At 43.9% G+C, this 27,604-nt stretch overlaps 1 protein-coding gene across 2 annotated transcripts in view; it reads left to right on the top strand.

Annotated features, from left to right (window-relative positions):
* The window catches only part of MMP16 (matrix metallopeptidase 16), a 287,970-nt gene extending 260,737 nt beyond the window's left edge, over positions 1 to 27,233 (top strand). For both annotated transcript variants that reach the window (XM_060243541.1, XM_060243542.1), the window contains 3 exons: positions 3,530 to 3,680; positions 12,232 to 12,347; positions 25,857 to 27,233. In XM_060243541.1, the coding sequence (XP_060099524.1) occupies positions 3,530 to 3,680; positions 12,232 to 12,347; positions 25,857 to 26,191 (602 nt within the window). In that variant the 3' untranslated portion in view covers positions 26,192 to 27,233. The remainder of the gene's footprint in view (positions 1 to 3,529; positions 3,681 to 12,231; positions 12,348 to 25,856) is intronic.
* The last annotated feature ends 371 nt before the right edge of the window (positions 27,234 to 27,604 follow it).

Below are 27,604 nucleotides of genomic sequence, written 5' to 3' on the forward strand. Positions count from 1 at the left end.
TTCTAAAATGCTGTGTCTCTCACCTGAATTTCCTGCTGATTCTCAGCTGCTTTATAATATAAGTGTTTGAGCCAGGGTTTTTTTGTAGCAGAAACTCCTTCGCATATTAGGCCACACACCCCGGATGTAGCCAATCCTCCAAGAGCTTACAGGGCTCTTAGTACAGGGCCTGTTGTAAGCTCCAGGGGGGAAAGCCCTGGTTTGAGCTAAAGAGAAAGAAAACAACCTTTTTACTGGGAAGAAAACATAGTCATATCAGTCTTGAGTTTACTATATGTGGTGCTCTCCATAAATAATTTTGGTAGCTGTGGCAGAATAAGCCTGTGATCCAGAACATGCTGGATCTCTCTCATCCTGTAACCAACAAAAATTTTGTATGCCATTACTGTTGCCATTGCTTAACAGAGTAAAGGCACTATATTTTCAGCTAAGTTCTAGAGTTCAATCAGCTTGGCCCTCAAAAGGAAAGGAAAAGTAATCTTCAAAGTAGGATTCTGTAACTGAAGTTAACTATAATTCTCTCATTCCTTATTATTTTGTCTTAGCTGTGTTTCTGCACTGAGGAAGCAAGTCACTTCCGAGAGGTCTGCAGACAATTATCAGCATGGGCAGTGTTCATTAAGACAGCAGAACAGAAATAAGTGCATGAGAATTCATTCAACGAGCAACCTCATAGCTCCTGTTTTACAACATGTAATGCATAATTAAGCAGTGTTGGCAAAATCACCTGGGAATCCACTGTACAAACTGGATTGCTGGGTGGCACTCAGGGAATAGCTGTCCCCATGGCATCCACTTGAATGTGGTATGCTGCAGGGGTCAATTCTCTTCCCAATCTTGTTTAACATCTACCGTATTTTTCGGACCATAAGACGCACTCCCCCCCCCAAAAAAAAGTGTGGGGGGAAGTGTGTGCGTCTTATGGAGCGAAGGGATGATAGGACGTACCTTCCTCCGGGGGGAGGCGATCCGCTGCCTCCACCTCCGATGCTGGCGGCTCACAATCTCCTTTACCTTCCTCCCCCACAACAGACACCCTGTGAAGTGGGTGGGGCTGGAGAGGGTTCTAACAGCAGCTGTCCTTTCAAGGACAACCTCTGCCAGAGCTATGGCTGACCCAAGGCCATGCTAGCAGGTGCAAGTGAAGGAGTGGGGAATCAAACCTGGTTCTCCCAGATAAGAATCCACACACTTAACCACTACACCACACTGGTGTACCTTGGAGTCAACCAACACTGTGTATTTTTATTCAAGGAGTGTAAGTTGCTAATGTGCTTCTTAAGCTATTTTAAATGTCTCTATATTGGCCATGACACCATGACTCATCCAAACTGAAGTACCATTGATTTTGATGGAAGAGTTAAGCACTTGCCTAAATGTCTCCCATTGAAATTAATAAGACTTGAAAGTACTTAACTTTCGATGAATTATACCCAAAATACTTAATATTCCAAAAAATGTACTTTCTGATTTGATGGAACATTTCTGAAAGCTGATTGGGAAGGGAACAGAAGGTTTTCAGTTACTCTTCCAGTATAGCACTTTGCACAGGTAAAACCTTTCTGAGAAAGGCTTTCTCCCTAACAACTATAGCAAAATAAAGCTGTATTCTGCTTTAAGAGTATGCCAAGTATCAATTACCCTTTTTGTCTTCCATATCTAAACAAAATTATGTCCTTTTATTTTCATCTATTACTAAATCACTTCCTATGCAAGCACCCAGGTCATGTAGTGAGTTTCAATAAGAATAGGTTAACTTCTGCAAGGTGAAGTTCTCAAGGTGGAAACTCTGGTCTTGACCCAACTGCAAACTCTGCCATTAGTCATACATGACTTCTGTGTTTTCCTCCTTTCCCATACACACACTTTCCCACTCTGGTTGTACTATATCACAATGCAAAAGGCACTCAAGTTTCCCTCCCTGCATGGTTGCCTGGAGCAAAAACAGTCCAGGGTGAGTTATTTGACCTCTTGCAGAAGACAGTATGGACCATTTCTGTTCAGAGAGGAAGGATGGAGTAACTTCTGTACCACTTCACTGTCCTGATCCACAGCAGGAACAGTGCACATGAAGGAGAACACACAAGTAATATATGACTGTGCCAGAGTTCACAGGCTAGGTCTTGGACCTACAGCGTCTCATGCCCTCTGAACTCTCATCTCATGGACATCAACCCAAAGCATTCCCAGTATATCCTTTTTGGAGATAAGAGATTATAATCTCAGGTGGAATAACACTGCATAGTTGAAGCAATGTAATGTCTCCTTGAGTAAGAAGACTGGCTCCGGTATTTAGCAGCAAAGGCATTCTGATGTTCAAAAGCAGAAAGCAAACAGCACTAAAGCAGCTGATGAAAGCTAGACTGTTGCAAATTCAGCATGGGAAGGATTGGAACTAGATCCCATTTCCTAATTAAAAATGTGATAAAAGGAGATGCTGTAAATCACAAAGGTACACAGAAAGAAACATTCCTTCCTTTCCTCCTCCATCCTTCCATGTTATTCTTCAAGACTTCCCTGATTTAATACCACTGAGGGATATCTATAAAACAAACTGTGAAACAACTTTCTGGTTTTTCCATCACAGGGACTCTAGCACAGACTTGATCCTCAGTCTTTGGGGTGAAGTAAAGTTTCCTTTTTAAATGATTTTAGAAAAACAGTGCCTAAGGGCTGATACATGTTCCCGAAGCCAGCCAGCCCATGCACTTTGTTCACTGTACAAAAGTATAGAGAGATTCTTGTTTTTTTGTACTTGTTGGTTGCTAGAATGATAGGTGTACAGGAAAGCTATCCGAGAACACGGACTTTCTCATTAGCTCCACTACCTCAGGGTGCCTTAGGGTATGTCTGCTCTATAAATTGACAGTCTGATCCTAAGGAACTGCTTTATTTGCAACTCCATAAATTGAGGTTTTCCACTCTGTAGCCAGGGGTACTGACAGAAAAAAGCTTTCCATTCCCTAAGGACTAACAACATGCTGCAGAATTTGAAATAGACCATGTCAGTGAGATGGTAGCCATAATTCAACTTAGCAGCTTTGTGCTACAATCTGCCAAGAGGATGATGGCCACCCCCTCCATTTTTTCCCCTATTTGTATCCCACTTAGCCATGTGAAGCCCACCTTGTGGCACTACATCATGGATTGCTAAATGTTTTATAAGATATATATACACACACACCATTTTTGCAAACTCTGTCAGGCAGAAAAATAGGAGCTTTATTAATTTCCTGACCATAGCCATTGGACAGAGTTCAACACAGTGGGTCACAAGCTATACATCTCTGTTTGAAAGTCTGTGGCATATATCATTGGTGTCTGTTAGCTCACTTTTGTCTGTCTGCACATTAAAACATATGTACCACTACCAGAATAAAATGTTTAAATATTTCTTCTGCAGAATTCAAAGAAAAGTTAATCATGCTTAAAACCTAGTGAAATTTAAATTGTATATCCTGGATGTATTGAATCAATAGACTGTAATTATGAAGCTAATGCATATCTTTCTTCTCTCTCTTTGACTCAGGTAATAAATTCTGGGTCTTCAAGGATACCACTCTCCAACCAGGCTATCCTCATGATTTGGTAACATTGGGCAGTGGGATTCCACCCCATGGTATTGATTCAGCAATTTGGTGGGAAGATGTTGGGAAAACTTACTTCTTCAAAGGAGACAGGTTGGTATATGCAGTCTCCCTGTCATAATTTTCATTGCATCTCATTTTCTTGTGTCCCAGTGAAAAATTAGTATACATATGGAACATTCTGTCCTTATGTTGTATGAGCTCTGCATCTTTGTCACCTGCTAAAAACTGTTGCACATCATGGAATCCCTTACAAAGCTTTATTGATGCCAAACCACTACCTGGCACCCCCAGGAGCTTGGGGATGAGGCAAAGGATAGAAGTGACATTGTACAGCATGGTGATGTCACACCCAGAGAAAATCCAATGTTACGTCTGCATGTCAGCTGACACTCTGGAAACTTTCTTATTGTTTCCAGAGTGTTGACTGACACAGCAACATCAGCATCGGGTTTTCACCTGGTCATGATGTCAACTGGCACACAATGTCATTTCCACCTCCCCCATTGTAGGTCTTGCTGGTGCAGACACAGTCTGTAACCCCAAGAAATCACTTGCCCAAAGCAGGGAAATGGCATGCTTGTTTGTGCCTTCTTAGCAGGGTTAATCTTGGTCTTTTTTGCTTTGACCTACTTCTATAAATCTTTTAATGTTCAGAACTGCAGAAGTTTTATGCAGTATTCATTCACAGTTTACTTTCCTTTGACCACCAAATAATTGTTCTTATATCTAGTCAGCTACATACAGGTTGTACCTCCTACAGCAGATGACTTTAGAGAGTGGGATATATGAAAAAAAAAGATTGTCTCTTTTCCATCACTGTTTTGCTATGTGCCTTCCTCCTGCCTTTTGCACATCACTTGTAAAATCCTAGCACAAAAACATGTAATGCCTGTCCAGTGATGCTATCTTGTGCTTCATTTTCAATAAACTGTTGGAGAGTGGAGACAGAAATGAAAAGTAAAATGGAAGATCTACAATATGTCATGTACTGTCAGAGCAAATAAACTTTATAGCGTGGCGATTCTTCTTTTTTACTATGTGGAATATTAATATTTATCAACAGTTAGAGTTGCAGAGGAAGACGGAGTAATTGAGTAAAAAGGTAAAGGTAGTCCCCTGTGCAAGCACCAGTGGTTTCTGACTCTGGGATGATGTTGCATCACAATGTTTTCACGGCAGACTTTTTATGGGGGGGGGGGTTGCCATTGCCTTCCCCAGTCATCTACACTTTACCACCAGCAAGCATTTTTCTGACCTCAGAAGGATGGAAGGCTGAGTCAACGTTGAGCTGGCTACTTGAACCCAGCTTCCGCCAGGATTGTTGGCCATTATTTCACTTAAATGAATCCAACTGTTGCGCTTTAATTTCATAAAAATGAACTGTGACATTCAGTATCTATTTTTTAAACCTAAGAGCCATTGGAAATAGAACTGTTATCACCTGACAAGGAAGCTTAAATCAGGGGAGACTGAGGTCTTCTACTACCTTTCTCTACTTATTCTCCACTCTCTCACGCACTGTTCTTGTAGATGTATTTTGGAGGCAGAGGTCACAGTGTGGAAAGATGAACACACAAATGATTCCCCACCACTGATACCTATGAAGTGGGGGGCGTGGGTGGTCATTTGGAATAATGGCAAGGCATCGCTTCTGTGGCGAAAGCAATCATTATGTCAAAGTGATACCCTTGGCTCTATCAGAAACCCTGCAATAAAACCATAATGATGCCGCCCCTCATATCTCCCCCAGCCTCCCATTGAGTGCCCAAAAAATACAGCTTCCAGTGTATAATGTCTAAATACAGAAGGAAACCTCACCGGAATACACAACACTTAGATAACAAAGTATCTATATTTTACATGAATCATATCAATTAGTAAAGTAATGTAAAGAATATAAACATGCAGCCACAAAAATGTCTGTTTAGAATAGCTTTTGTCAGCCTGTAGGTTACTGTCTCTTAAAGAGTCTCCCAAAGTCTATTCTGAAGCACAGCTTCATGAATGTAATTCTTTCCACTCATCCTGCTAGAGTTGTAGTGACTTCACAATTCAAGAAAGAGACAGAACACTCACAGCAAGGCAATTCAGTTCCACAAGGGAAGAAGAGAACTCGCTACATCTAGAACTTGCTGGCAGTTTCGGAACCTTCCTCTGCTCTCTCTCTCCCATAATTCAAACAATTCAAATTGTTACACTGTGGCTCCATGAAGAATTGTTTGAATTATGAGAAGGAGAGTAGAGAACGGCTCTGAAACCGCCAGCAAGTTCTAGATGTGGCGAATTCTCTCCTTCTCTTGTGGAACTTAATTGCCTTGCCGTGAGCGTTCTGTTTCTTTCTTGCATTGTGGAAGTCACTACAACTCTAGCAGGATGAGTGGAAAGAATTACAGAAGCTGTGCTTCAGAATAAACTTGGGAATGCTATCCCTTTAAGAGACAGTAACCTACAGGCTGACAAACTATTCCATATGGACATTTTTGTGGCTGTGCGTTCATATTACTATTTTACATTACTTTACTAATTGATGTGATTAATGTAAAATATAGATACTTTGTTATCTAAGTGTTGTGTATTCCGGTGCGGTTTCCCATTGACTGCCAGCCAGTGGCTGGAAACCCTACCATGAACCTAAGTTGTAGGGTTTGAAGCTGCCATGGAGATGATTGTACTGCCACCATGTGAATTACCGTATCTTTTCTCAGCCATAGAAGCCAAGGCCTTACCCTAATGTTGCCTCTAGGGATTGCCCAAAGAAGGTGCCCCCATTTAAAAGAAAGCATTTAATAGAAGGCACCAGGTTTTGCTAGGCACTAGTATACTGCACTGGTACTGCTAAGCACTCTAAACTGAAAAGTTTCAGACTCTTCAGCCTTTCCTCCTCTTAGGGAAGGTACTCCAAGCCCCTGATTATCTTAGTTCCTCTTCTTTACTTTTTCCAACTCTGCAATGTACTTTTTGACATACAATGACCAAACTGTATACAGTATTCCAAAGGAGGCCACACCATAGATCTGTACAAGGGCATTACAATATTGGCTGTTTTATTCTCAATCGCTTTCCTAATATTCCGTAACAGAGTTTTTCTTTTTTCACTGCTGCAGCACACTGGGTTGACACTTTCATTGACTTACCCACTATGACCCCAAGATCTTTTACCCTTTCAGTTTCAGTAAATTCAGACCCCATTAGCCTGTACTTGAGATGGGATTTGTCCCCATATGCATCAGCTTACACTTACCAACACTGAATTTCATTTGCCACATTGCCATCCACTCACCCAGTTTGTGGAGGTCCTCTTAGAGCTCTTCACAGTCAGCCTTGGTTTTCGCCATCCCAGATAATTTTGTGTCATATACAAACTTGACCACTATACTATTCACTCCTAGTTCTGGATCACTTATGAATAAATTAAATAGTACTGACCTCCATACATGTCACTGTATGGGACCCCACTGCTTACTTCCCTCCATTGTGAGAACTGTCCATTTATTCCTACTGTACCTCCTGTCATTTAACCAGTTTTTAATTCTTAAAAGAACCCATCCTCTCATTCCGTGAGTGCTAAATTTACTCAGAAGTCTTTGGTGAGGTACCTTGTTAAAAGCCCTTTGAAAGTCCAGATATATAATGTCTACCAGGTCACTGTTGTCTGTATGCTTGTTCACTTTCTCAGAGTAATCCAAAAGGTTGGTGAGGCAGAACTTCCCTTTGTAGAGGCCATGCTGATTTTCCTCCAGCAAGCTTTATTCCTTTATGTGCCAAACAATCCTATCTTTTATTACTGTTCCTACTAATTTGACAAATGTTAGACTGACTGGTCTGTAATTTCCTTGTTCTCCTTGGGTTCCTTTTAAAAAAAAACTAGTGTAGCATTTGCTGCTCTCCAGTCTTTTGGTACAACAGCTGAATGTAGTGGCATGTTATATATATGGGTTAGTAGATAATCAATATATCATCACAGTTCCTTAAGAACTCTCTATTGTATGCCATCAGGACCTGGGGACTTACCAGTTTTTTATTTCCCCAGTGGGCCTATAACTTCATCCCTGGTCACCTCAGTTTGTCAGTTCTTCAGACTCCCTTCCTTTAAATAGGTATGTGCCCTGCATTTTCCACCGTGAACATGGAAGCAAAAAAGTCATTGAGTTTCTTTGCCATCTCCCTATCTTCCTTTAGCAATCCCTTATGTGTGAAAATAGTTCCCCGTGACATGCTATGACAGAAGCAAGTTTGCATTCAAACAACTTGTTTGTTTGTCACCTCTGGTAATGAATGTCTTCTGAGCATGTTACACCCTTGCTCACATCCCCCAAATATTCTGTTTGCTCAGGTCGTGTTGCTTACCTTTCTTCCAGAAGAGCACCTAATTACGTTTTCATATCTGATCCAAAACTTGTGTGATAAAGAGGGAGTGTCTCAACCCAATTTTACAAATGGAAGTTTTCTTCTTATCTCTGTACCATTCATCAGGAGAGGAAGCAGGCAGCATTTTGACAGCTAAAACTTATGTTTCCCCTCAAGCATCTTGCAAACAATCAGTTTCCACTGTGAACAAAACCTGCCCTATAATTTGCCTCCCATGGATGAGAAGATTTGTTATTTTAAGTTTACTCTTCAGTCACAATTTTCAACTTGCAGGTTCTTGGGGGACTATTTTGATAACATTGTGTGTGTGTTTGTGCGTGCACGCATGCATGATTCCTGCTTTTGAAAGACTTGTCTAACAGAGACACTGTGGAAAAGATTTCTTTCCATAGGCCTCTTCATCAAGTTAAGGTCTTCTTAAAATACTGTTAGCTATAACAAAACTACCAAAGGAAACTTCTGTTGATGGAGAACTTGCTACTTAGAGCCATAACAAGCATAATGAGACTCAGCAAGACAGAAATGCAATACAGTATGGAAGAAGATCGAAGAGTGTGAGTCTTGCCGAGATAATTGAGCTATTATAGGATATTGACCACCAATGGGAATAAGCCCATATCCCACTAAGCATCTCAGTACATATTGTTTATATCACCTCTTTTCCTTCTAATGTAACATTAGAGTTGAATTCTCCTGCTGGTTTTAATTGCAAGCTAAGCCTATTACAGTTTTTTTCCCCTGAATTGGGGGCAACCCACTGTTATTTCTTCAATAGCTATGAGGTTGGCAGTCATGAAAGAGAGAGAGATGAGAGGTTATGCCAAAGTCAAAGGAGGAAAAATTAAGAATATATGGGGGGAAATTACTATATTCCTGGTTTGCCAGAGTGTGGAAATAGACATAAATGAAGGAGTAGAAAGTGGAAGACTCCTGAATAAATCTGTGTTGACTTTTATACTGGGTACAATCCATATATATATATATATATCTGAATGAACCCTGAGAAAATTAATAAGATTTATACAATAAACCAAGTCCTTGGAGATGTACAGGGAAAAGCTTCAGGCAAAGATGTTTCTTAATCTTGTTTTTCTAATTTTGCTTATTTTACAGGGCCATCTTAAACCGAATTATACCCTTCTAAGCCTGTTAGCTTAAATAGATTTAGGAGGATTTAGCATTGTTTTCAATATTTATTTATTTAGTCCTTTGTTTTTACCCTTTGCTCCCCAATGGGGACCCACAAAGCAGTTTACAGCATTCTCCATTTTATCCTCACAACCACCCTGAGATGTAGGCAGTGCTTTTTTTTGTGGCAGGAACTCCTTTGCATATTAGGCTACATCCCACAATGTAGGCAATCTTCCAATAACTTACAGTAGGCCCTGTAAGAAGAGCCCTGTAAGATCTTGGAGAATTGGCTACATCAGAGGTGTGTGGCTAAATATGCAAAGAAGTTCCTGCTACAAAAAAAAAAAAAGCCCTGGATGTAGGTTAGGGTAAAAGTGTGTTACTAGCCCAAGTTCACCCAGGAAGTTTCCATACCTGAAGGTAGCTATGAACCTAAGTCTACCAAATCCTAGTCTGACAATCTACTACACCATGCTGCATTTCTCCTTCCAGAAAGTTCCTCAAAGTTGCTCACATAAAATAATAAAGAGCAATTAAATTCAGGCTGCTTCTGTCTGTGCTCTTAAGTAGTGATCTTCTGTACCCCTGTTTTTACATCATTATGTTGGTCTTGTTCCGCTTTCACCATATCTCATTTCTCAATCACCAACTAATGTAAAGGAATGTCCAGGCTTGTGTGTTCCTCTATTTCCTACTCCAAGTTTTGCAGGTCTTCTTACTGAGGCAGGTCACAAAGTAGAGCGTATCAGATGGATGTTAGATGGCTAATAACCTCTGCTACTTATTGCCTAAAATTGTTCTGAAGAACAATAAATATTCCCTCTGTTTCTTTTAACCATTAAGGAAATTTTAAGTAAGTACTGCAGTATGTAAATTATATTGAATAAAATGTTGTAACGTGTCTTGGATCTACATACTAATGTTTGTTAGTCAGCATGACAGAGGTACAGCTCCAGCTGAGATGTCTTCTGGGAAATCAGTAATGCCTTCCTAAAGAGAGTTACACCTTTTCTAAGCCCAATGACTTCATTGGATTTAGCAGACTGCTTCCCTGTCTCCGCAAATGATCTTGAGCTGCGAAGAATAAGAGCAGGTTGCTACTATTATCTCAGCCCATGTGTCAATCTTGGATGGAGACGGAATAAGCTTTTTTCCCACTCTCCACCCGAAATTGACAAAATGGACTGACAACTTGGGCTACAGGGACAAGAGGAGCCATCTGCTTCTGTTCTCTGCAGTGAATGCTGACAGGTGGGGGAAGGGGGAGAGAAGCAATCTGCTTCTTCCCTCCTTAAACTGAGAACTTGGGAGGGAATACTGATCTGCTTCTCCTCTCCCCCTAAAATGCATTTGATTGGAGTAGGATCTGGTTTTAGCCTCAGCTCAAACACTCAGTTGGTAGGAAAAATTGATTGCTTCTTCCCCCTTCCCTAAACTGGCATATTAGACTACAGAGAATAGAGGGTTGTCAGCTCCAGGTTGTGAAACACCTGGAAATTTTGGGGGTGAAGCCAGAGGAAGCCAAGGTTTGGGACATAATGCCATATAGTCCAACTTCCAAAACGGTCTTTCTCCAGGTTATCTGATCTCTGTCACTTGGAGATCAATAGTAATGGTGGGAGATCTCCAGCCACCACCTGGAGGTTGGAAACCCTAAGAGGATAGGAGCAGATCACTGCTGTTTTCCTCGGCCCAAACTGTCCATTTCAGATGGGGAGAAAAGAGTAATTTGGGGTGGGATGAAGAGAAGGGGAACCAGCCAGGCTTCCGGTTATTATCCTCCCCCGCATTTGCTTAATCTCAGCAAGGCCACAAGACCAAAAGGACCTGACCCAGATGATCTCTGGAATCTGTTGAGAGTCTGCTCCTGATGCCCCCTCCCCCAAATACTTTGCTGAGTGCACAGTAGAAGAAATTCCCAGCTGATCCCTTGTGAACTCGTGAACCAGTTCTGGTGGCTCGAAGAAGCCTAGTCTAACAGATAGAGGAGAATGCACTATAGACAGCCAAATCACTTTCCTTTAATTGGCTCCCTGATTGCCAGTGGTGGACAGGTTATGAACTGAACCAGCAGCTGCTCAAGCATCCTTAGTTGCTTTAAGCATTTTTATTGCAGCTCAGTTCAGTTCTGATATCAGAACAGAAGTTGGAGGAAAACACTTCAGGGAGCAGAAAACAGAAAGGAGAAGAGGACAGGGTTTCACTCCCATCACCTGTATCATGTAAGGTTGTTTTCAACTATACTGTTGAAAGAAAAAAAAATAGTGCTGTTTCAGGTTCAGATCCTTTGGATGACTTAAAGTTGGTCTTTGCCTAAGGCTAAAATGGAAACACAAATCAAAGATAAGTAATACCCATGGAAGACAATATAAAAACCCAAATTCACCTATGGATTCTTCACCTTTCAAATATCTCAGAGTATCCTTGCAATATTATACTCACAATGCCATCCTTTATTTCTGCTGTATTTCCACCTGATTATCCACACTGAAGATCATTAATACCTAGTATACTAGCAGTGCCATCCTTTAGCAGAGTTACACCTTTCTACGTACGTTGAAGTCAATGGGCATAGAAGAATATAACCTTGCTTAGGGTGTCACAGTTAGTTACTTCAAATGTTTGTGTTCTTGATTTTTTCCTCCCACTGAAATATTTCTTTGTAACTAGAGTCCTAAGTACAATATTCAGCATCTTGAATTATTTAATGACTGTGTAACAAAAGACTTCTGTGAGTCTTACATAAGAGGAAAAGTTAAGACTGGATTAGGAACCGTAACTCAAACTTATTGGCTTGTCTGTAATTAAAATTTTGACTGAAACAATACTGTAGATCTTTGCACATAATGTGCCATCTTGTGCTGCTGTGCAGAAGCCTTGGGCATCAGAGTAGTTCTGCTTATGCATAAGATGGTTGTTGATTTAGTTCTCAGGGTAGACATTTTAAAAAAAATCTTTTGAGGCTGAGTGGAAACAGACGCCAATTCAACAAGCAGGTAAACTGCCTGTTACCTGGAAATAAATACATAAATTGGGCAGATCTGATTTTGTCTTTTTACACAGTGCTTCATTCTTTTTCACAATCTGTACTTTGCACAGTAGGTATTGACACATGCAGATCTTTACTTCCTTTTTGTATTAGGTACTGGAGATATAGTGAAGATATGAGAACTATGGATCCTGGCTATCCGAAACCAATCACTATCTGGAAAGGTATCCCAGAATCTCCTCAGGGAGCCTTTGTCCACAAAGAAAATGGTATGTATTTTCTTGTGAATGTTTGTGCACTTTAATAAATCCTGATTGTCATTAACCTGTATCCAGCCATGCAATTCCATGGGCTAAGGGTTTTTCTTAAATAAAAGGAGCCAGCAATTTTTGCCACTTCCCCCTCCTGTGACGTCATATTGAGCCTTTCTGAAGTTTAGTTCAGTGATACTTCAGAAGTAGAGTCAGGGCAGAGTCCCGGGGGGGGGGGGGGGGAAGAGAGAGTTTTCAGTGGCTGGGCAGAATCAGCAGAAATCATGGCCCCTTTTTACAAAAACTTTTTCTTTAAGTGCCCTTTGGAACATAAAGTTGGATACAAACTGCCATTTTTAATTTCTTCTTTATCCAAACTCCCTGGTTATCTCAATTTGTGCTCCTTTGTACCCATATTTTCTGTACAAGAAACTCCTTCATTCTTATTTTTAATAATTGGAATGTTGAGTAGTTACAAATGTGGAAAGCCATATGTGCCATGGTGGCTGGTACTATGTTTTTTGGTGTCTACCTGCTTCTTGACTTCCTACACACACCTCCATTATTCCTTTTCATGTTCCCATCTTCTACATCATTCTTTGCTCTGTTTATGCTTCCTTTTTCCTGTTTGTTTACCTTCCACATTCTCTACTTGCCCTTTCTCTGTTCATCTTGTGAGTCATTCGCCCTTACCCCACACTACTTCTCTTGCTGATTTTGAGATGTACTGAAGGCGCATCTTGAAGCTGATAGGATGCAGTTGAGATGATGAGTTGTGGGGAAGGAGACAAACTTTAGACACTTCCAACAAAGTCCCAGCAGTAGCTTCAGCTTAAAGAGTAAGGCACCTGAGCTCACAGTGTGGTTCTCTTTCTCTTCATTTGGGGCATATTCTTGCTTGAAACTACTCTGCCATAACAGCTTGCATCACACCAGTCTAGGGAGCTCTGTTTGCTTTGTGGAACCTCTGGACTCTCTGTGATTGGTCCAATTGCCATCACAGCCATTTTGTGTTAGTATCCACTGCCTTGTCTTATAATTTCAAAAGTGAGTGCAGGATCAATAAGGTTGGGGACCTGTAACTTTGGGTCCTGGCCCTCTGATACATGGTGCCATATTCATATTTAACATAAGGTGGATATGAGCTGTCTATCTGAACTACCTAGCAAAGGGTGAAATTTTCTCAGTTTTTCTCTCTCAAATGTCTAGCTTGTGATCACTTAAAACAGTATTCTGTTTACCTTTTCTCTATCTAATCACAGTGTTCCTTAAAACCAAATGTAGGCAGAGCAGCACTAAGCTTAAGCTCTTTGTACCTACATGTCTCCCCCCTCAGTGCACCCCTAAAGGCTGCACCCCTATTGCACCCCTAAAGGCTGGTTCAAGTGAAAAAGGATAGGAAGTGAGAATCTGTATTGGGAGGGGGAACCAGAAAAAAAATTACCTTCCATTTTCACTGGTGGAAATGGCTATAATCCACACTATATGGTGGTAGAATCTCTCCATCATCCAGTAAGGGCCTGTGCCAGCGCCACTCAAGAACAGCTTGCTTAGGAATAAACTAGAAGTTCAGGACTGTGATTGTTTCCTCCAATAGAATTCTGATCCAAGGCCTGCAAAATCTAGAAGGTGAGGGGACCCAGTACTTCTGGATTCATTTTAATTTAGTCAAGATTGCATTATGCTAATGATGAACATGTTGTGCCTTATCATACACTTTCTTATAGTGCATCCAATCACAGCCTGAGTTATTGATCTTCACACAACATGTTGAGCCAAAAGGACAGGGGGCAGAATGATAGTTCAGTAGCCATGTTGTTTACATCAAAGATAACTTAAATATAGATAAATGGATAGATTTGCGAGCAAAGTTATAGCGTCAGTGTATTGTTATATAATTCAATGCCTTATCTCTTGGACTAACATTTTGGCCTCCATATACTATGGTGTATGTCTGGATGCTACCAGTTTCCACTGTATGCATGCTAATTTCTGCTGGCAATTTGATGGCAGAGCATTTAATTGGATGACTTTTTGATGCCTTTGAGGAAAAGAGAAAGAGAAGTGGTTGTAACCAGTTTGAATTGCTGTGTGCTTTCAGGACTGCATATGTGATTGATTTATCAGAGATTGATTTTTTTTCTTTCCCTTTCCCACTTCTCTCTCCAATCTCTAATGCTATCTTATTTTCATTTCCTTATAAAAGATATAAGACATTTTCCTTTCTCGTTAAGAGTATTTATTCCTTCCTTTGACTCAAATAACTAATTGCTGCAGAAAGCATTTTTTAAAAGAATATGCTTAATCGCTTCCTTGCTTTGAGTCTGTTTCATCCATCAGAAGAAGTTATTTTCCTGAAGGATCTTTTTATTTCCTTTTCACAGCAGGAAAAGAGTACAGGCAGATGACTTTTTTACTCATATTAGCATCAAAAATAGCTTCCTTTGTATGCATCTGTTGCTGTATATCTATGTATGCAACTTTTTAAAAATAAAGATGGATATACTCTTGTGCTCAAGTATCTAACAAACAGTGGATACAAATTGTAAATGAATGTAGTACATAATCCAAACTATACTGGGCTGTAACGTATACAGTTTGACATGTATAGGGCCCATGCCATTCTCTTTAGCTATATATACACATTAGGTTGTGAGGGTGTCTTCTTAAACATACTAACATTTAGTGTTCATCTTGCAAGTCATAATTAAAGCACGTATAATTAACAGAGTTGCTTTAATGCCACTATATTTCAGTCCTGATGTAGTGTAGCGGCACTGATTCTAGATAGGCTTCCCAATCCCCAGGTCCTAGCGGGGGATCCCCTGGTTTTACAGGCTTCCCCCCACCCTCAGCCAGCTGGCCGGTGGGGGGGAAGCCCCACCCCCACAGTCACCATGTACTTCTAGAGCTCCGGCAGGTTTAGAAACTGAAAACAGGTCTGTTTTTAAAATGTGTGCCTTTAAAGTTGAGCAGGAAACAGGAAGCGCTTCATGGGGAAGGGTCATCAACAGTTTCATCAGAGCACAGACCCTCCGTTTGTTTTGCTTTTCAGAGCAAGTAAAGTTGTGGAGGAACCAGGCCCAGTAAATGTGTGTGTGTGTGAGAGAGAGAGGGAGAGAGAGGGAGGGGGCACGGGATTATCCGGTTTGGAGGCCCTCCCTCCACTTTAGAACGCATGTGGGGGAGAGGGAAATGTCTACTGGGCACTCTATTATTCCCTATGGAGAACGATTCCCATAGGGAATAATGGGGAATTGATCCATGGGTGTCTGGGGCTCTGGGGGGGAGGCATTCTTTGAGGTAGAGGCACTACATTTGCAGCATAGCATCTGATGCCTTTTCTCAAAACATCCTCCAAGTTTCAAAAGGATTGGACCAGGGGGGACAATTCTATGAGCCCCTAAAGAAGGTGCCCCTATCCTTCATTATTTCTAATGGAGGGAAGACATTGAAAAGGTGTGCAGTCCCTTTCAATGTGATGGGTAGAACTCCCTTTGGAGTTCAATTGTACTTTTTCCAACCTTGCTCATGACTCCATCCCCAATGTCTCCTGGCCCCACCCCCAAAGTCTTCTGACTTCACCCCCAAAGTCCCCAGATATTTCTTGAATTGGACTTGGCAACCCTAATTCTAGAACATCAATAGAGTTTTATTGCATACCAAAATGTAGGCCAATAAAACTGATTTAGGTATAGTTTGAATCTTACAGTGGCTGAATGTTTTGCCACATGAATGCAAAAAACAAACAGTAATGGCAGTCCTGGAAATTCTTCCTTTTTGAGAGGATTTTAATGGACTTTGGGGCCCAAAACATGGATAGAGTCATAAAAGAACTTTACACAGTGGAATTCGCTGCCAGAAGATGTAGGGGTGGCCATAGGAATAAACAGCTTTTAAAAGACTTTAAATAAATTCATACCCACAAGAATAAGGGTATTACATGGGCAATTTGTATTGGCTAAATGACATGATCAGTAGCCCTATCAGAGAGAAAGTGATGCTTTCTGCCTCACTCTGACATCTTCTGAGTAGGAGACAAACAAAATAAAATTGCCAGCTAGAGTAGAAAATGGGATTGCCATTACCAGTAAGTGAGACTAATGCTTTGCTTTTCTTTACATCTTGCAAAAAAAAAAAAAAAGGAAATTTGGGAAAATATTTGACTTTAGCCAGGGCTTTTCTGTAACAGTCAGTGCCACTGAGTACTATTGGCACCTTTATTGGGGGCTCTCCAAAGTCCTGTTGGGCTGTTCCACTCAGCCAGAGACAAAGAGAGTGGACCCATAGGAGCAACCTAGTGGGGATCTGCAGAGGGAGGGGGAATGGTCAAAATCGGTACAACCTTATATAAGCATACTGGCTTTTTTTTTTCTTTTTGCAAAAAAATTACTGGGTTCAGTATTACCAGGAAAGCTCAGCCAATAGCACCACTCACTGGCAGCATTCTCTGAATGCTTAGAGTCAAGTGAATGCCCTTTAAAATCTTATAGGCAGGATCACATTACAGTGGGAGCATGGGGCTTTGTTCTTCCTCTGTAATGTGTGAAGCAGTCTTTAGGACATACTGAACTCCACAGGTTTCAGTTACTAAAAGACTGGCAGAGCAACATGAGACTTTGACAGACAATAACACTAAGGAGAAAACAGCTTTTCTGGCTCTTCCTCCCCACCCCTCCCCTTGAAGCCAAATGTGAGAAATCCTTAGGGCTTTTGGAGAGAAGAAAATAAGTATTGAAAGGTGCCTGGTGAAGCCTTCAAGAAACAATGCTGTGAATTGTTCCCCGAAGTTAGGATCCCTGCATGGCTCAATTGGTGATCGCATCAGGAGACAAAGGAACAAGCAAAGATACAAATGAGAAATTCAAAGTCTACTTTCAGAGAACTCTGATTAAATTTTGCCTGAAACCATTTCCCTTCTACTTCTCAGATAAAAATTTGACTTGAAATTGCCCCAGATTGCCTGAGGGGAAAAACTTCAGAGGCACTGCTTCCAATTAAGCAACATCTCACATTAATATCCTAGTAATCCTTTTAGCTTCCTAGTTTTGTTTTGGAAGGGGGGGGGGGAGAGAAACATTTGTGGATGAATCCAAAGCAACAGAAGCGGGAAAGTATGAAATTAAAGTTGCTATATCTTGTGTCCACTTCAAAAAGCATCTTAGCAGAGCAACAGAACGTAAAAACATATTTTACAAAACAGGCATATATATATATATATATATATATATATATATATATATATATATATATATGCTTTTGAAATAAAGAATGCTAATTGTAGCATCTTGAACATATGAAGCTGCTTTATACTGAATCATACCCTTGGTCCATCAAAGTCAGTATTGTCTATTCAGACTGGCAGCGGCTCTCCAGGGTCTCAAGCTGAGGTTTTTCACACCAATTTGCCTGGACCCTATTTTGGAGATGCCAGGGATTGAACCTGGGACCTTCTGCTTACCAAGCAGATGCTCTACCACTGAGCTACCGTCGCTGCCCAATCTTCTGTTGCAGAGACATGCCTTTCCCCTTCTGTTTCCTCAACAGAAGAGGCTAGAGATTTGTTTTTAATGTAAACTGGGAATACCTCAATTACATGCTGTTGGTAGGCTTTCCAGTGCCCATAATTGTAGTGTCTGAAAAGGACTCAAGGGAGTGAAATTGACAAGAGCAAAGAAAGTCTTGATATGCAATCCAGACAATCTGGTGTGGCGGGGGGGGGGGGGGGGCGGGGTGTACCTTTTCAGTTGCAGATCGTTTCAGCTGTACATGAATGAGGATAGTAAGGTAAGCTTCCCAACTCAACAGAGCAGAAAGAACAACAGGTGGAAATGATCTTGTACTTTCTTAATGCAATCTTAATGAGAACTTTAGTGTAAATAACCACAGGAGAAGCCTGTTTCTGGTAGCCATTCAAGAGGGCCACTTAAGCTAATTGATTAGTGGTTAGCTACTGTTGCAAAACTGCCCTCATCCCTTAATGCAGAGCCTGGAGTGCAATTGGGAATGAAATCACATGCTGGGAGGAGGTGCTTTCAGCAATAAAGCAGCAGGTGCAAAAACAGGCACACCTACTTTAAAGAGATTTGGGAGTTCCTTGTCTAACAGGCCTGTGTTGATTCAGTAGTGTTTCTGGGGGTAGTGTTTTCATTCTGTGAGTATATTTGACATTAGTGAAAAATTCAGATCCTTTTTGTTTTGTCATGTCGAATTCTGTAATATTTCAAGGACCAGTAACAAAGTCATTATTTAATGTAACCTGCAAGATCTAAAGAACCTGGTCTAATGTCATATACATAAGCTTTCAGAAAGGTTTTGTAAATTACCATCTATGATGCCAAGTTTTTTTCAGAAAAGATACTCCAATATAAAATTTAGTCACGGAGATAGCAAAACCACAGAAGCTTCATTGGGCAGCCCAATCCAGACATACGTGGCGGGTGACCGCTCGGGCATGGGCGAATCTATGGTGCCGCTAGTCAGCCTCCAAAGGGGTTTGGGGCACCAGAGCGGAGATGTGGGCAGATCCTGGGTTCACAGCATGAGAGGGGCGGCTCGGGCCGAACGTCTCTGTGGGGACACCCTTCACAGGTTCTCCACCACGTCAACCATCAGGGTCATGGTGCAGCTACCTGCGGGACAGAACAGAGGTCAGATGCTGGCACAAATGGCCACTCATGGACGCCCCACACCCTGCGCTCATTGCCGCACCTTGAGGGGACTCAGGCTGCTCATCATCTGTGGACAGACAGAGGCCACCAACCGCGGCATCCATGACCTCCTCACTGCATGTGTCCTCCCCTGGACTCGGCACTTCCTGACGGCTGTCTGGACGTTCTGGGGGTGGCAGGGTGCGCTGGACCTGCCGACCTCCCATTGCACAGGTGCTGGGCAGCCAGCTCCAGTCCTCGGCTGCCTTGCTAGAGTGGCCACCCACCTCCAAGTCCACAGTGGAGTTCGTGCCAGTCCATGAGGAGTCCTGGGAGTCACCTAGGGGGGGAAGGGTGTTGCCATCAGATTGTGGCAGTCCCATGGTGGTGAGGAGGGGCGGGGAAGGGTGCCACCCTACCGCAGATCACCTTAATGCTGTGGCCAGCTACAGTCACTGGGCAGATGAGGGGTCCCATGAGTGCCTCAGAGCCGGTGAGCACCCGAGCCACCGCCTCCTCATAGGTTGAGCCCTCAGCGATGAGACACCGGATGCCAAATGAGTCATTCCAGCGCTTCGGGGTGGACTGCTCTGTGTGGGGGACCTAGCTCATGGTGGACACTTGCTCCGCCGCCATACGCCAGAAACCCCGGTGGCAGGAGTTCACCCCCCCCCCCAGCTCTTGTGCCTGCGAGCACCACTGCGGTGTTCTCAGCCACCAAGCCAAGTGCAGTTTGGCTGCCCATGACTCTCGGTCTGCCACCATTCCTCCTATGGGCACTGGAATGTGGGGGCTGCTGACCGCAGCTGGCTGATAGTGGGCGCTCTCACGCCACCCCACCCAGCTTTCCCACGGTACACCAGCAGGGCATCCGGTGGTCTCGGTGGCCCCACGCCTCTGCTCTGCCAGGGCTCCTCAGAGCTCCAGCGGTGTCTGGAAGCTGAGGTGGAGTGTGTCGGAGTGGCAGCAGGCCACCGCAGACCGTGCCACATTGCACAAACCATGGGGGCACGTTACGGGTGGTGCCCCCTCATCCCACCACCGGAGTTTCCCAAGTGCGGACACTGCACATCCTCCCCTCTATGTGTGGGTTGCACGGAGGCGGTGGAGACGTTGGGCGTGCACATACTGGGAGCACCAGAACACTTTGCATCTCGAGGACGCCACCTGTCTGGAACGCTTCCGCTTGGACTGCATCGCCATCTAGGACCTGTGTGAGCAGCTGGGGGCGATCCTCTGCAGCCAGGTGGCCAGCCCCCACCCCATCTCTGTCTTGCAGCATATCCTCATCTCCCTACGATTTCTGCCAACCAGATCCTTCCAGGGCGTGGTGGCCGAGGTCCTGGAGGTCTCCCAGTTGGCCAGCCGCTGCCTCCACTCCTTCCTAGATGCCACCCAGCAATGCCTGCCAGCCCCCCAGGACCTTCCCCTCTCAGACCCCGTGTCACTGATGCGGGAGAATGTGAAGGCAGCGACACAGGCTGCCGCCCAGCAGAACTTTGGGGGGCACTTGAATCAGGAGCGTGTGCGAGCTCACATTTGGGCAATTCGATGCATGGCCAGGGCACCCAGGGAGGAGAGCATGCCGTGAGTGCAAGGTAGAAAAACACAGGGAGGGGACCCGGGAACCCCAGTGCAATGCCAGGAGCGCCTCAGCAGGGTTTCCGCATGTCTTAGCTGTGGAATTGTCAGGCAGGGCACCACAGCAGGCATTCTGTGAGGTGTGAGTTGCCACAGACTGGACTCCCAGCTGAGGCTGGCCCTCGGCAGCCAGCAGCTACCAGGGACGATAGCCGCCACTCGCACCTCCCCATGTTCTCCCTGGGCTGAGCAGGCACACCTTCAAGTCCGCAGGTTTCCCTCATTTGCATATCCAGAAGTCCCGATGGCGGCCTGTGCCGCCCCCTGCTTGTGGCCCCTGTGTGACCCCACCAAGGCCGCTCCGAAAGGGCGCCGGAAGGAGCCGATCATGCCGACATTCTCAACCAAGACCAACCCTGCTCCCGGCATGTATTGGCTGTAAGCTGCCTCGGCACACAGTGGAGGCGGCTTGGCTTAGTGAGCTAATCCCCCACCTCATAATGCTGGGACCGTGGGTTCAAGCCCACTCTGCAGCAGGAATGCTGACACGGACAGCTTCCCTCTTTATTGAGCCTGCCATCCAGCCGCCATTATTTTTGGTCGGCCAAATTCCCTCCCTAGGTGATCCCCCCTTTTCTGTGGGCACCCACCCCAACCACTGCACCCCTGACAGCTGCATCACAGACCCAGACAGCATGGATGAATGGTGCGGCCCTGGACAAGTGTTTGCCTCACTGTTTATCAGTCCCCGCCCTTCACCGATATTGCCCACTGCAGTTCCCACACATCTGCAGTAAGTGGGTGCCCCAAAAGTCCCCCCGGCCACAGAGCCATGCCCCTGGAACGGCCACGAGTAGAGTGCATGGGGAATACAGGGGGCCGGGGCGAGGTGGAAAAAATGAAAGACACATAAGACGAGATGGGCGCGCTAAGCTCGCATGTGGAGGTTCCTGGCTCCCACAGTCCAAGATGCCATTGGCGGAGGATGCTCCCACAGCTGCGGGGCTGCTGGGGCTGGGTGGCTGTGCTCCGGTGGCTGCAGAGGCTGGTGTTCAGCACACACACCAGAAAGACAAAGAGACAGGGGGGAGCCTCGCTGGCTGCAGGCATAGAACTCCAACCCTGGGAGAGCCTGCGGCAAGAAGGGCGAGCGTCCCGGCTGCCTCTGGTGAAGCCATCTCACACATTTCCAACTGTCCTGCATCACGGGCCAGCTGCATCGCATACGAGCTCGCAATCACAGCAGGCGCGACAGGGGCCAGTGTGAGCACCAGTACCTGCCCTCAATGGCGAGTTAGAGGCTGGGCTGAGGAAAGCCGCAACACGTGTCACACACCCCTTGCCCCGGCATGGGGATGGCCGAGACATGAGGTGCGGGGGATTGCAGCAGGATGTACGACCATGGCACATCCCCACACATACATGTGCGGGGGCCTGCACCCTGCTCGGAGCCGCAACCACTCTGGCCGGTCTTGGGGGCTGGGGGTTGCAAGGACCTTGAGCTGGACTTACCCGTCCATACAGAGAACTCCAGGAGCGAGACCTGTTAGGGCTAGGAAGCACAAGTGGTTAAGCAGACAGCCCAAAATTAGCTCACCTCCCCCCAAGTCCAGCATCTATAACTTAAGTAACATCCTTCTGTGTGCTGTTCCTGCCACCAAGTGCACTGCTCCTCATGCTAAGTCCACACGGCGCGGCCCTCTGGAGCAGAGTGTCGTGCGGTGCGCCCTGCCCTCCCTGGGGAGTTGCGTGTGGCTGGAATCAGAACCTTTGTAGGGTGCGGGGGAACTGATTGAGTGTGGGAGCAGGGCCGTGGCCAGCCCACAGCGGGAGGGATTGGTGAGCCAATAGCATGGCTCCCAAAGGGGTTTCCGCGCTGCCGCACCAGCACCGCCAGCATGTGCTTCCTCCTTCTACTACCACATATGGGGTACGCCGGCATTTTCCATGGCACAGGTTTGCGCCTGGCGGGGGGGGGGCGTTCTGACACTGAAAGCTCTGTGGAAGCCAACCAGCAGCGGCCATGCCCCTGGGTCGGCCCCCTCTTACACAGACGTGCCACCCTGAGCCTCTGCTGCGCCTCCAGTGTGGTGTGGCAGCGCTCTGCCATCAGGCCATGGTGGTGGCATGCTGCAGCAGCCGGAGAGTGGCGCACACCCCATTTCTGCCGGTGCGGGGGAAGATCCGCCGGCATAAGTCTCCAGACCACTGGCGTAGCAGTAAGTCCGCTTCTACAGCCCTTCCCCCTCCCCGATTGCTCTGTTAATGTCAGATATTGAAATTCACAAATGTCTAATTCACTGCTTTCTGTAACCCATATTTTTCATATGGCAAGTGAAGCCCAGTCTTTTCCCTAACAGCCTATAAGAGGTATAGCATGAGATGAAGCAGGTTCCAGCTGTTTGAATGTAGTTCATAAACAGTGGGAGGAAGTTTGCCCATCAGGAAAGTTTGTATCATGCTGGACTGATGCCACTGTTCCACAGGGACAATGAAAAGCTTTAGAATTTTCTGGCAGAGAGATAGAACAGTTAGGCACCATTTGTAATTACCTTGGAATTCTGGATGATCAAATTCCAGCTCCTCACAGAAAATAAGAAGCTGTGTACACCTGTTTTTGGTTGGCACAGTTCATGCAGCATTTCTTCTCTGAGATGTACAAGTACCATGGAACAGAATGGGTACAGATAGCTAAAGACAGAAGGGCAGTTCAGAAGATGTAACACACTGTGGTATTTTGCTTTAATTGATCAGTGGCCTTGAGCCAGGCAAGGATTCTTGGAGCAAAGAGCACTCAGTTTGAGTGTAGTTTGTGAATGTGCCAGGTTTTGGGAGTTTTTTTAAACCAAAGTGTTAATGTGCTCCAGTGTTCTAAGTGTAGTTGCCTTGGCTCTTTCATAAAGTAAGAGGAGATCCTGCTTTAAACAAATAGGAAGGTTAGAAGAATGGAGGCTCAACCCAGCCAAAACCGAGCTTAAATCTCTTCCAGTCACATCAATAGTGTTTTTTAAAGTGTATCGCTTTGGCTGCACTAACTCCCTGTACCTAAGAAAGGGAGTCTATCATCAAATAATTACCTTCATATGTACTTTTCCCATCATGCAAAAAATGTTCAGGCCTGTGCTGTGAGAAGGACCATGTCAATGGGGCATTTTTGTTAGTTTAGCTTGATAATATACTTTCAGAAACCAGTGCACATAGCAGTGCTGTGATGTTTGAACTTAACACAACTGCCCAAAGAGATATTCATTTAGCTCTGTGTACATTCTAGGACACTCTTTTTTATGACCTATGAATAGGTTTCCTGGACGCTACTATGAACAGGAATTATTAGTGAGTAGACAGGGGTCTCCAAGGCCCCTTCCATCGCTGCCACCCATTGTGTTCTCCTCCTTTTACTGGTTCCCCTCTCTCCTTCTCTTGCTTGCCTGCCATCTATGCCACCACATCTCCCCCTCTCGCTTGCTCACTTGTACACAGCCAATTCTTCCTTCATTGGTACCTCTCTCTCTCCCCCTTGCTTGCCCATTGCCTCCAGTATCCTTTTTTTTCATTCTGAGATTTTTCTGTAATTCTCCCAGATTTTTTAATCTACAGTCAGGTACTATGCTTAGAAATTAATTGCCAAGATTTCACTGAGGTTTAAAATATGCAAAAACAACCCAAATATAATATTTAAATCAAAATACTAATTATCTTAAGGTCACCACTGAAATTAATTGTTGAGAAACAGAAAATGGATTGGTTTTGAAATTGTAATAGTTATTAATGGAAAAATAGGATTCTTTTGCAAATTAGTTATGCTGAGAAATAATCTTAATTGTTCTATATTAGATATAATAGTGAAAAATAACTAGGATGCTCTCTGAATTACAACCATTGTATAATTTTCACAACTATCTCCCACTAAGATAGTTGTCATGATAAAGTGTACTGAAGTGTATTTCTATTGGGTATGTTCAAGAAAATGCATGTTTAAGATCTTCTCTCACTTTCTGTATAAAATTCTAAAAACAGAAGAATGGATTCTGACCTGAGCAGTGACTATGGAGAAGGACTGTTTTAACTCTTTCATGTGTCATTTTTGCAGTGCAGATCCTGCCACTTCCAATGGGAGTAAACATTAGGACACATAAATGAACACAAATACATAAAGAGATCCTGCTGGTCCATTGTGTCCACTATGCTGCTGCTTCATACAGTGGCCAGCCAATTATCCTAGAGAGCCAAATAAGGCACAGAGGCCAAGGCCCACTCCTGGTGCTGCTTCCAGAACTGGTATTCAGAGATTTGCTGCCTCTGTAGATGGAGGTTCCCTTCAATCACCATGGGTAGTAGCCAGTGATAGGTCTCTACTCCATGAATCTGCCTATTCTGTTTTTAAAGCTATCTACACTTGTGGCCATCAGTACTTCCCTTGGCAATGAATTCCATAGTTTTGAACCTATTTTCCAACAATTTCATTACTGTCCCTGAGTTCTAAGGCTGACAGACCTCAGGTGAGAGTGGGGGATTCCCTGATTTTGTGGGCTCCTGCCCACCATGGCCAGCTGGCCAGAGGAGGAAGCCCTGTCCCCAACTGCCATGACCTGGCTTGACATCATCCCCAATGTGATGACATAATCACACCAGGGGACATTGTGTGGTGATGTTTTGGTATTTTGGATAAAACTCTGTCCTTTATCCTCCAGTCCTTTGTCTTTCTTTGTCATTTGTTTTTAGCCTTTCCTTTTCATGCTCAATACTCTTAAGCATTTTCCCCAAAATACCACAGCATCTATGTGTAATATTCCCATTGCAATGACAACACTTCTTTATGACATCATCATGTTGGGGATGTTGTGTGCAGCAATGTCACCCCACCCACCCTCTCACCCCCCTGCCAGTTAGCAGGTAAGACCTGGCAACCCTGTTGAGTTCTAGTATTATGACAGGGAAAAAAACCCCTCCCTCTACTCACTCTCCACTATATGTATGTTTTTATAAACTTTTATCATATCTCTCCTTTGCCATCTTTTTTCTAGACTGAAAAACTTTGGTGGGCTTCTGTGTAACATTGGTTAATTTTATGTAGGTAACGATAGATAACAATAATAATGTTTAAAGACAGGAGACCTTACCTGATGAATCTTAGGCAAGACTAGGATAAATTTTGTTAGTTTCTTATCAACAAGATTTAGAAGATATGACATCCAGTAATGCTTTAATTCCATTTTGATGGTTAGTATTCACTCTCAATTTCATGCCAACACTTGAATCACAAAATTAACATAATTATGTTTTTTTCTCCCTTTAGGCTTCACATATTTCTACAAAGGCAAGGAATACTGGAAATTCAATAACCAGGTGCTCAGAGTAGAATCTGGCTATCCCAGATCCATCCTCAAGGACTTTATGGGTTGTGATGGACCAGCAGACCGGGACAAAGACCGACACAGCCCTCAAGATGACGTAGACATTGTCATCAAACTGGACAACACAGCCAGCACTGTGAAAGCCATAGCCATTGTCATTCCTTGCATTCTGGCCTTGTGCCTCCTTGTCTTGGTTTACACTGTGTTCCAATTCAAGAGGAAAGGAACACCCCGTCACATACTGTACTGCAAACGCTCTATGCAAGAATGGGTGTGATGTAGGGGTATTTTTTTTCTCTCCCAGGAGTTTGTGGTAACTTGAGATTCAACACAAGAGCTGTTATGTGGTTTCCTAGCTAGGACCAGGCATCTGTTCGCCTCGACCAGGGCTGATCTTTAAAACCCAGGGGGGGCTGCCTGCCCTGCACATGAGTGAGAGTTCACTCCAGTGGGAAGCTTCCATCATACACAGTATCTGCCGTTCCTCCAGTCCTTTGTCTTTCTTTGTCATTCGGTTCTAGCCTTTCCTCTGCACGCTCGATACCCAATGCAAACTATCAGGATTTTCACTAAAGAAGAGGAAATATAACAACATGAAGAGAGGAATTTCCAGTGTCTCTTGGGGAGGGGGGTGTCTCCTTAAAGCCTGCTCCCCTTTGACAGAGTTTTGTGTGAGGTTTGAAAAAAAAAGGAAAAAAAAGTGTAATCTTTTTCTTAAAAAATACAGTAACTATAACACAACAATCACAATGGAACTTTTCAGGAGGTGTGAAGACCCAAAACAGCTTTGTCTCCAAAGAGGATTGCTTTCTGTCAGCTGTGGATATAATCCTATACTCCTACAGATAATTTTTTTTCTTTTTGTCAAGTGGGAGACAAGGGTGACACACAGGATTTCAGACTGTTTGGACAGCCATTTTCCAACAAACAAGGGGCCAAAATATCTGCAATATAGTAACAGCCTTAATGATACATTCATTTTGTGTTTTATACAGCTGTTCTGAGCTACGTTCTCAATGTTTTAACACATTTATATTCATTACTATATTCAGATAGTATCTTTTTATTGATTGGTGGGTTTTTTTGCTTATTTCCTGTCTCATCCTTTTTAGTTCTCCCCTCTCTCCCCAAGCTATACCAGGCCAATAGCCCCAGACCTTCTATAGGTCTGTCAGAACCATTTATTATAAAACCAGAGCAGAAAGCACCAAGAGTTTGAAGTAGGTTTCAGTGAACTAAAGCGATAATGTTACAGAGAAGCATAATGCTAATGTTGGGTTAATGTAACAGGTGACCCTTTGAGAACTATAGGATCAGTTTTCCAAGTGTGCTATCATTGACTGACTGAATTTATAGATCCACAGAGCAATAGCGCAGAACACCTCAACTTAGTGATCCTGGTTTCTAATACTCATCTCCTTTAATTACAGGTAAGGCCCTATTCCCTGAAACATAACACCCACAGATAATACTCTCCCTCCTTTTCAGCTTCACTATCTATCGCCCTTCTCTTTACTGCTTCCAGTGACTGTCTATAGTCTAATGTTGGCTGCCACATTTCAGGATAAAATTGCACAGTATCATGATTAATTATATTGGCAGTCAGCAGGATAAGTAGGTTTACAGGAGAGGTAATAGCCCACGTTCAGATGCTAGGAAGTGGATTGTTCCACCACAAAATTACAACCTG

This window comes from Heteronotia binoei, chromosome 7 (genome assembly GCF_032191835.1).
Source record: "Heteronotia binoei isolate CCM8104 ecotype False Entrance Well chromosome 7, APGP_CSIRO_Hbin_v1, whole genome shotgun sequence".
Taxonomy (NCBI): domain Eukaryota; kingdom Metazoa; phylum Chordata; class Lepidosauria; order Squamata; family Gekkonidae; genus Heteronotia; species Heteronotia binoei.